Source organism: Atta cephalotes (genome assembly GCF_000143395.1).
Source record: "Atta cephalotes unplaced genomic scaffold scaffold00035, whole genome shotgun sequence".
Classification (NCBI taxonomy): domain Eukaryota; kingdom Metazoa; phylum Arthropoda; class Insecta; order Hymenoptera; family Formicidae; genus Atta; species Atta cephalotes.
The window spans coordinates 896,913-907,659 of record NW_012130099.1 but is presented as its reverse complement, the minus strand read 5'-3'; the positions used below and the strand labels follow the sequence as shown (position 1 = coordinate 907,659).

The following is a 10,747-nucleotide window of genomic DNA, read 5'->3' as shown; positions in this document are numbered from 1 at the left end:
TATATATATATATATATATACTATATATATACTAGTATATATTACACGATATATTGTATATAGTACTATATATATANAATTTTAAATTTTGAAGAAGGGTCATCGTAGAAATCAATGTATTATCCAACACGTACATATACGAGGTAAATCCTGTTTTCATCCCGTTTTTTTATAATCGAGCAATTTGTGCGAAATATATCGAAATATGTTCATTTTGTTTTTAAAGGGAATATACAGCTTTAGCCAAAAATATAAAGTCTATAAATTGACATAAACTTTCTACATCCAACAAAAGATAAAAATTAAAAAATAGTTTTATTGAAAAATAATATTTTATTTTTATAACAGTGTTTTATCATTTCCTTTGGATTTTATTATCACTTTTTTTTAAGAAAATTCAGTAAACTAAGAGTGCTTTAATACTTTTGAGGCTTCTACGGGTATTTTCTGTAAAGAATCTAAGCGGTTTGTGGTTTGCGGTTTGCAGTTAAGTTGCTTCCCGCACTGATGAAGTGAATTATTTACGAAACGGCAGTTAACGATGAATCAAGACACGAAGATAACACAACGCCGCAAACAGCATAACATCTTTGAAAAGTACTTATATCTATGGCTAAAGCAGTTGTGTTTTAATTATACTACTTTATTCCTTTAATTAGGATAACTACCACTTCAAAAATGTTAAATGGCAATAAGAATCAAGGGGCGTATTTTTAAAAATATCTTAACTTTCTTTAAAATTTAGCTTAGTCTTCTCTTAATACAATATTAAAAAAAAAAATCGCATTTGGAAGTTTTAGATATGTAAAATAGAAAATTTGCAGAGTTTACCTAAATATTCAAGTTATTTTCCATTAGCCTTCATAGAATAATAAAGCTTCTTATCCGAGTTACAGATATTTTGAAACATTTCTGGCATTATCCATTTATCCAGCATTAGTTTTTGATGTAAATCGGATTGTATGAGACACTCGTTTTGGCAAATTTATGTAAATAAATTTTAATTTTCAAGTATCTTTCCAAAGAAAAAAATTTTAAGAAGAAAATTCTTTAATATGTTTCGTTTATACATTTAGGTCTAGTGAGGAACTAAAGGAAGAGTAAATTCAATCATAAAGAATTTTACAACAGTTGCAAAACTGCTTTTTCTGCTAAACGCAAACATTATAAGCCAAATTATTTGTTTTTTATCTCTTTGCAGTTAGTTTTAGGACAGCCAAATATTTTAACTGATAGCTTATCTGGCTGATTTTAGGTTGATTTTTATTTGATATTTTTTAGGGTAAGCTAAAATTTTTAAGATCTTTGAAGGAGTAATCTTAATAAAAGGCTAAAGCAGCACAAGAGTTGAATTTATTACAATTATATATTTCTCTTGAAAAATAAAATTGACATGTTTTGGAATATTTTGTCAAATTAATCAATTATTAATTAGTAAAAAAAGAAATGGGAAGTTATTGGTTCCTACATACTCATTTTGTATAGAGTTTTACAGTAGTTTTCTGATATTAAAAAATAGAAATATTAATCATTAAATAGAATGTATTATATGAAAATAAAGAGATGACACTGTTGAAACATCGTGTTAATATTTGTCCTGAGAAGAAAAATCGATAACTCACTTCTATCAACTCGAAAGCGGCGAGAACTGAACCGGTGCAATCTTTCTGCGGTTGGAATTTGTACCACTCTAATTTCGGTGGAAAATCGGGTGGTGAGTAAGTTTCCGTGGTGAGTTTCACTAATGGCACCGCGATACACTTGCCACAGAATTCCCTCATGCTCTGTATTTTTTCAATACACAAAAAATATAACTTTTAAGTTCGATTGAATAACTTCGAAAATCTTTTTTTTTTTTTCATTTTTACTTCAAAACCTCAAAAATGATTATATCTCTTTATAAACAACAATATTTTCAATATTTTTATTTTGTATTTGTATTCTTTTTTTGGATGAATTTTTATCGTATTTTTACTTTATCTTATTTTTACATATTTCCTTTCTCGTTTTGTGACAATATTATCAAGAAATTTGACAAGTCTATTGCTTTACTTACGCATAAATCATGCTGAAAAATCTGCAAGACGACTTCAGGTGGTAGAAATTTTGTATATTCCTTACTGCCATGCAAAATAATTGGAGGAAAAATTAATGTCTGGTCCCAAAATGGATCTAAACTTTGTCTTATCATCTGGAAAAATTATATATTTATAAAAATTACAAAAGACATAAGTATAAAATTAAATTTAACGTAGGTTTTAAGTTTTACTAAATAAATGCAAACATCTTTCTTGAAAATGTTCTTTATTATTTAAAATAGTTTCGGTCTAATTATATATTCTTTATCAAATGTCACATATAATCATTGTATAATATTTTGAAAACACTACCGTATTTTAAAGATCAGTTAGAAATCTTAACATCTACAATATAATAAAAATCTTAATGCAAAAATATGAAAGGTCAACACAAACAATTGAACAAATAATGTAATTGCAACTTTCAATATAGTTTTGCATAGCAACGGTATCTACATTGTATTTTAAAATAAACTATATAAAAAATAAACAATAAAAGCTTTAAAAGAACACAATAATAAGGAATTGTTAACTGGAATCGATAAAGAATTTTTACAAGTTGGCTTTTTTGAAAATTTTAATTTAAAATTAAAACTAAAAATTAGTTTTATTTTATTTAATTAGAAAAATTTGAAACTTAATATATCTAATTTAATCTAATGTAATCATAATTTAATAAAAGTGGAGCAAATATTTAAAAAGTAATTCAATTAAGAAAAATAATTCTATTTTTGATTAAATGTTAGTTCTTCAATAGTTCTCGGTATGAAATCATATAGATATCCAATTCAGGAAATCGCGTGCCAAATCTTGTTCAGTCTTGAAATGGCGCAATTATTAATAGTAGTAATATCGCATATTAAATTGAGCAATTCAATAGACAATATTGATGCATGACAAGATTGATGCTAATAAGCATAAAAATCTTAAAAATAGTGAATAATTTAAAATAATCTAAAAAAAAGGTTTCTTCCCTATTAATTATCATCAGTTACATTGACAGAATAAATATTGAACTTGAATATTTTTAAACAGTCTATTGCAGCTTAATTAATCATCAATTAGATCTTATTAATCACATAATATCAGGGTAACGATGATAAATGATGTTGCTGATACCAATTTGAAACTCGTCAGTCATGCATTATCTCGTTAATATGGAACGAATTGGTTTCAAATCAAGCGGTATTACTACGCTTTTAAGTAGCAAATACAGTCGCAACAAACAGTAAATTTTAATATTTGTCACTCTCATATATAGCGAACGAACGGAACGAAATGTTGCGCGTGCAACATTAATCACGCTCGTATTACATCGGTCGTTACTCTCGCGCGTTTCAAGTGAAATGTCATAGGAATACACACCGCAGAAATTTCACGGCATCCTGACCGTGTATGCATGCATAGTGTGTATTCCTATGATCACTACGATGACATAGAATGCCACGATACTCGGCGGATGAGTTATATCTCGCTCGAAATTTCATATTTTAACGATTCAAAAAACTGGGAAAATGAAATTTGCACATTCCGTTAAAATGTTGAACGTAACTCACCCGTGTGGAAGCCGTGTATCCTTGAAACACGACTTGTATGTACAAATCCAACAAGCCGGAAGCATCCATTCCGGGGTCAAAGTGACCTTGGAATATGTGAGCTCTCAACTGAAACGTCTGTAACGATCACAATATATCTTTTTCAGGTAGCAGTATCTCATGGTATATCATTTTTACACGCGTTTCAATTTACAATTTAAATTAGAAATAACATGAACAGTCATCATTTTCAGTCATTTTTATTTTCTAGATTTATATCACATGTTTTTGTAAAAAGTATGATGATAAAATTCTTTATTTTTCAATAATTATGTCTTTCATTAATGTTTGGTTTTTTACTACATTTTTATTTTTATAATAATTTATTCCCTTCATTTTCTTTTAATAAGTGAGAAACGTTGATATTTCTAAAGTTAAAAATTGAACAATATGTGTCATATCTCGAGAACATTAGCAATAATATAAAAATTTTATACATTATTCTACTATCTGAATATTATATAAAATTTGAAGACTGTTCTCTTATTGGTTAAAATTTATTTAATTTCTTTATTTGTTTTAATTCTTATATAATATAAAATCACGTTTTGTATTTATTTGCAAGCTGTAGCATTATGAATTAAATCAAATTCTTTTATATACTAATAAACTTCTAATAAATCGTGCAAAGTTTATTTAAATTCACTTACATTTATTACTTAAAAATTATTTATTATTTATATAGCAAAACGTAGTTTATTTTTTTATTTCGCTGCAAATTATAAGCCGAATTACTTGTTGTTTTGTCTTTTTTAATTGATTTCGAGGCAATATATTTATGATAAAAATTTTTTGTTGATGTTGGCTCTTTTTACTGATATTTTTAGCTGATATAGGCAAAAACATCCTTAATGTCTGTCGAGACGTGTCAATCTGATTTCTCTTGAAATCAAACGTAACGCTCGCGATCAATTTGTGCATTTCGTGCATCGTAATGCCCTGTCGCTATCTTTTCACTCGTCTCTTACCGAGAACTGATTGTACTCGATGTACTTCGGGAACGTGTCGACATTTCTGCCGTGATCGATCTCGTATCCCGGCGGAATTGCACTCCAACACGCAGCGGCGTACCTCGCGTTGCCGAGCCACAAAAATGCCTCGATTTTGCAGGCGCTGTATTCGACAGGCTCGCTTTCGTCGTCCGGATTCCTGGGGAACAGATTGATTCGCCGACCGCATTTCTCGCCCATTTTAGTCGCTTCCTCAGAGTAGACGATCTGCTCGGCTGACAGACGCGAGTAAGCGACTCGCTTCGAGCCAGCGATCATCCAGACAAAAACATCCGGAAGACTATGTTGAGGCTGATTGAACAATATATCAAATGATCTATCATGTAAGATTTAAATTGATTTAAAGATAAAATCTTGATTTAAAGATAAATATCTAGAAGAAATCTTTAACATATCGATTTGCCATAATAGTTATCCATTACCAGTATATGATTTTACAATAGCACTTTAATTACTATCAAAATTTTTTAAATGCATGTAAAAAATAAATGTTATTAAATATAAAACTTTGCGTAAATAGCTAAACAATAATGTACAGACAAAAACATCGTAATGATAACAATATAGATATGATAACTACAAACTTTTATATAGGATTAATATGCATATATATATATATATATATATATATATCTTCAAATACTGCAAATGAATTATAAATGTAACACAAATATTAAATTAATATTAAATAAATGTTAAATAAATTTCTTTTTAGATCATTATTACAAATAAATTATTGATGTGTGACATAAATATTATTAAATAAACACCATATAAATGTTTATAATAATAAATATTTTCTTTATTTGAAATGAATAAATAATATATAATAAATATTTAATAAACATTTAATAATTATTAATTTTACAATAAAATATACACTAATTAATGAAAAATTTGTCCGCCGATTGTGTAATCTCCATAAAGAAGGATTTAGAGTATTATAAGGTTCGTAATCAGAATTTAATTGTCAATTTGGAAATCAATATTTATCACCGAAAACTTAAAATAAAGCGAAAACTTGATATTACTAAACACTTTCAAATCGAGCTTTGTGTTAATTATCTTTTTTTCTATCCACTGTACTAAGTGTATTAAGTGTTCTGAATTTTTTATTTTTGACACTCAGACACGAATAAATTATTAAATTATTCATAGGTCAAGCTTCAAAGAAACTAAGCGAGCAATTTATTTAAAAAAAAAGAGGAGACAAGATCTCAAATCTGGCCCACAAAAGATTAAGAAATAAGATTTGCGTCATTTCTCTTTTAACTTTATATTTTCTTGTAGGAGCTACGTTGTTAACTTACATCATCGCATAGATTCCTCAATTTTTTGAAATAATAATACGCATGAATCATCGCAATCCTCATGTAATTATTGTTAGGAAGTTCACCGTTGATTTTAATCCTTGTAAGTACATCTTCGATATTTTTACGGCATAAACTTATACGATGACGATCGAGTTTAGTGGTTCCTCCTTTGGATTCATATTTGCTAGTGTCCAACGCGTCTAAATATCGCACACAGTGAGCTTTTAATGTGCGAATCGTTTCATTGTAAGCTTCGAAAGCTATAGGATTCTCAACAACTATAAGAGCCTCCAGTTTCTCTAATTTTGTTTCCTAAAATCAGATTAAAATGATTTATAATTTTCCTAATTCACACAAACTATTTGGCGTTAAATAATTCCAATACGTTAAGATGTTTGAAAATTTACTTAAAATTATATTGATTTTAGCAAATATTGAACTAAAATAAGTAATAACAATAATAAGGATTTAATAATAACTAATTAGAGTGTGTATTAATTTTATTAAAATTAACTTTAATAAAATTAATAAAATTAAAATCAATTTATTAAAAAATGAATTTATTGAAATAAATTTTAATAAAATAATTATAATTTTATTTAATTATATTGAAATTAATATTTAAAAAATTAATATGCTATAATTCTAATAATGTAGTTTAGTTTTAAAATAAAATTTTAATAACATAATTCATCATAAGTTTTATAATCTAATTTCAAAATAATATTTTAAATCTATTCCAATTAAAAATTTACGCATTTTTAATAACACCTAATTGCAATATACCAAAAAATTAGAAATGTAACGAAGATTATTGTTGTTATTCATCCTCCATTCCAAATTTGGCCACCAAGATCTCACATATAAACAAGGCTTTCTGGATCCCAAAGGTACATAATTATATTTGCCGTCCAAGGTGCCGGTCCTTCGCGGGGTTGATTGACTCTCGAAGTTCGTTCGCTTTTTCAATTCGATTTCTGCTGAAGGCAAAAGTAAACGAATAAAAGAATATTTTTTATCGCACGTCTCAATGCTAAATGTGACTTTCTGCTTCCCATCTTGCGTTGACGTTAAAAACGTAATTCACATGAGACAAATACAGAGTGACTGTAACCAACAGCGACAAATCCGTAGAGATGCTGTTGCAGATAGAGGAAAAGTAGTAAGTTGCGCAACATAAATTTTGTACCTTAAAACAGTCGTCTCTTTCACCCGAAAATTTATCTCTCTTATCGGGAACCACCCTGTAGAAATTGCAATCGATGGCGACTGCATTGCTAGATTTGCGGTAGATGAAAGAAATATACTAGGTATTTGAAACAAATTGTCTCCCCTAAATTCTCACTTCCATTTACAGTCACATTTAGTGTTAAAATATTTTTCGGACGCAATAATGTGATGGGCAATGAGCAAGAATAAAAATTTATAGAGCACCTGATTGGTTGTTATTAATTTCTATGCACTGACTGTGCGAGAATTGCCGATTTCCCGCGTTTCCCAGGCTCAATTCAAAGCTGATTAATTTCGATCCAAATCTAGAACGGTCGATCAAACACACGTCGTATAGTACTCCGACCAAAAGATATTCCTCAGTCAACCATAAGCTTTTCTACATTTTTTAAATATAAGTTTTCATAATTCTTTTATTACAAATAATTCTAAGGAATTATTTTATTTTATTTCAGTATTTGTAATTTTTTTAATTCCGTATAAATTTTTACATTTTATTCAACCAAAGCATAAATTTTTTGTTTTTAATTAAAAAGAAACGATTTATTAGAATCTATTAGAATAAATTAGATTTCAAAAATATTTTTATTTTTGTTTTACTATATTTGTTAACCTTCAGTACCCACATCTCAAAAAAATCTCTATCTACCCACATCCGGGTATTTGTAACCCATGTCCATGTGTATTTGTTTTCTTTTGCTTGTATTTCAGATTGTAGTGCATCGATTTTACCTTTTTACTATTTTTTTTTACATTGTTTGAAGACTGAGAAAAAGAAAATTTTTTTAGTTAGAAAGTTTAAAATAGCACAAAAGATATTTTGCAATAAGTGAAAAGTGATCGGAAAAAACGTCTGAAAATCGGGGGAGTTACGTTAATCCTTTGTGGGTATAGAGAGTACTGAGGGTTAAGAATATAGCAAAATAAATTAATTTAATGTTAGAAATTTTTGTAGGATTATAAAAGTCATTGTTGCGGAAAACCAATTTTTTATAAGAAAAATATATTAAATTTTAACTATAAATAAAATAAATTGTCGCAAAAGTAAAGCATAACAACAAATCTAATCACTTCAATAATGGGAAATGCTGGAATGGTTTCAACTCCGATTCCGGAAGATGATTCTGGGTCATCCATTTCAGTTTTCAGCGACAGAAGCACCCTTCCGCGATACAAAGGCATTGCCGTCAAGCATTTGCCCGAGCAGCCGTTCTTTTCCACGGAGCCGGATCCATAAAAGTGGATGAAAGACGGCCCGTAAGTCGGCAGGAATCCTGTTGGCAGGACAAATGCTACCTTTTGCAATTTTTCACGTCGCACTCTTTCTTTATTACTTTCTAACATTTACTTGAACTTTGTACATATTAGTAAGCGCGCGTTTAAATGACAATAATAAGGATTGATCTCGAACTTTATACTTGGAAATTTATTTGTGTAAATATTTATCTTTTTATCAGACTTTATCGTAATATAAAAATATTTAAAATATATGAGTCTATATTGTAAACAATTTATCGTATTTGGAGTAAAGATATTGGAGATATTGGGAGATAAAGATACAATGAAAGAAAAAAATGGTTACAATTTAATTGTCTTTTTTTTAATGTTAATTAAGTATTTTTTAAATACTTACTACATATCTTTCTTATTTATTTATCTTAATACTACATATCTTTCTAGGAATATAAATACAATTATTATAACAGAAATAAGTATAAAAATGAAAAGCTTAACTTGTTATAATTATCATAATTTTTGCTGTTATAATGTTAAGATACTGCTGTTATAATATTGATAGAACTACATATGTATAGTACAGTTCTATCAACAAATTACATTCGGTTGGCATTGAAAGTGACTATAAATTACAGTTATTATTACAAAAAAATAGTTGCAACTACAATAATTTAACTGTATTTAATTCAACTATTTTCGGTGCCAACTCGATATGTATATTTATTGATAAAGCTCTACGTACTTATACATAAAAGTTATACATAAGTTATTATTACTAACATTAAAGAAGTAATAATCATAATTATGATAACATGTAACCATTAGTCACAAATACCACAAATTTTTTTTCTCAGTGTACCTGTGTAAATATATTTATTTATTCCAATTTTAATTTACTTTACTTTCCGGAAACAAATTACGCTATTTTTTATTCCTGACAACGAAAGAGAATCATTTGATGATCTCACCATACTCTCCGGAATTCGAGATCTTTGTCGTATCCAGGATATGTACTGCTACGGTGCAAGTCCGGCAACTGTCGATACGGTGTTTTATAGTGATTCTCACACGATGGCAAAGAACGGGGAACATCTCCTTGAAAATTATGGCCTCGTAGAATTTCGGACAGTAGGTTTGCCATGCTTCACTCGTTGTTCCCTGAAAACACTACAACCTGTAATCGTTTGGTTCGACCGTGTAAGTCCGTGTTTTCTCTAAATAAATACTTCTCGTCTCTCGGTAGTAGCAAAGTTTATGCATTAAACACCTAATGTTATATATTTATTCCCGTAAAAATTAAAGACGTTTTTGAAATTTTCTCTCCGCGTGAAAATAAGAGTCCTACAATGAACTCTTTCATACCTTCATTCCAGCGAATGATATTTGCACGTAGGGATTAATGTTCTCGAAATCGGTTTTTCTGCACAAGCTGCTCATGTCGGGTAAACCATCGGCGCGATAAACAATGAAAACGTATCGAGCACGTTGCCTAAACGGCAGTTTCTCACCACCGATAGGAAGCAGGAGGTTTCTATGTTCAAGCGCGAAATTCAAGCAAACAATGGAAATTCTGATAAGCCACTCGGTGTAAATTACGGATATGTCGATGGTCAGAAATTTATCTTTTAGGAGAAATTACCCTTCGATATCGTCTTCATCTAATATTTCTGGATGCACCTTGACTTTCTCATCCTTGACGTTCACTGTGATGTTGCACTTTACGTAACCCTTTGGACCCGCCGTCAGATCCTTTGGATCTGTCAACACAGCCCACTTATGATAGTATTGACGATCTACACACAAAAACAATACATACAACTTGAAAGTGCTTCTTCGATGCTTTGATAAGTCGAACGTATTCTTAATTTCTGAAGCGTTTCTCTGATATCTAAGATATTTCTTCATTTTTATTTGTAAACAGAAATACTTATACTTTTCAGATAATTAAGGTAATTGGAGGGTCGAAATCATTGATAATTTTGTATAAGTAATTGAAGAAATGTGCGAAAATGTGTTAATATTCCTACGCATACAAGTCATAAAGTCAAAAAATATATTCTTTATTGACAAATAATCGTATACGTGTGTACGTATACGATATATGTGTACTTAGTTTCTTATTGACAAAAGCTTAGTTTGAGAACATTTATACAATATACATATAAAGAATAGAAAAAAATATTTTTTATTAACAAATATAAATACTACACACACACACACACACACACACACACACACACACACACACACACACACACACACACACACACACACACACACACACA

General features: G+C 29.1%; 2 protein-coding genes across 2 annotated transcripts in view; both read right to left on the bottom strand.

Annotated features, from left to right (window-relative positions):
* LOC105621655 (otoferlin-like) overlaps positions 1-9,899 on the bottom strand; it is a 29,046-nt gene extending 19,147 nt beyond the window's left edge. The window contains exons 1-10 of the mRNA XM_012203123.1: positions 9,825-9,899; positions 9,431-9,620; positions 8,298-8,500; positions 7,464-7,605; positions 6,783-6,976; positions 5,994-6,308; positions 4,642-4,974; positions 3,635-3,751; positions 2,057-2,191; positions 1,623-1,784 (exon numbers count right to left, since the gene is read on the bottom strand). Coding sequence (XP_012058513.1) covers positions 1,623-1,784; positions 2,057-2,191; positions 3,635-3,751; positions 4,642-4,974; positions 5,994-6,308; positions 6,783-6,976; positions 7,464-7,605; positions 8,298-8,500; positions 9,431-9,620; positions 9,825-9,899 — 1,866 coding nt within the window. The remainder of the gene's footprint in view (positions 1-1,622; positions 1,785-2,056; positions 2,192-3,634; positions 3,752-4,641; positions 4,975-5,993; positions 6,309-6,782; positions 6,977-7,463; positions 7,606-8,297; positions 8,501-9,430; positions 9,621-9,824) is intronic.
* LOC105621654 (otoferlin-like) overlaps positions 9,900-10,747 on the bottom strand; it is a gene marked incomplete at its 3' end in the record, with an annotated part of 2,865 nt that continues 2,017 nt past the window's right edge. Inside the window, exons 3-4 of the mRNA XM_012203122.1 lie at positions 10,102-10,255; positions 9,900-9,993 (exon numbers count right to left, since the gene is read on the bottom strand). Of these exons, the coding sequence (XP_012058512.1) occupies positions 9,900-9,993; positions 10,102-10,255 (248 nt within the window). The remainder of the gene's footprint in view (positions 9,994-10,101; positions 10,256-10,747) is intronic.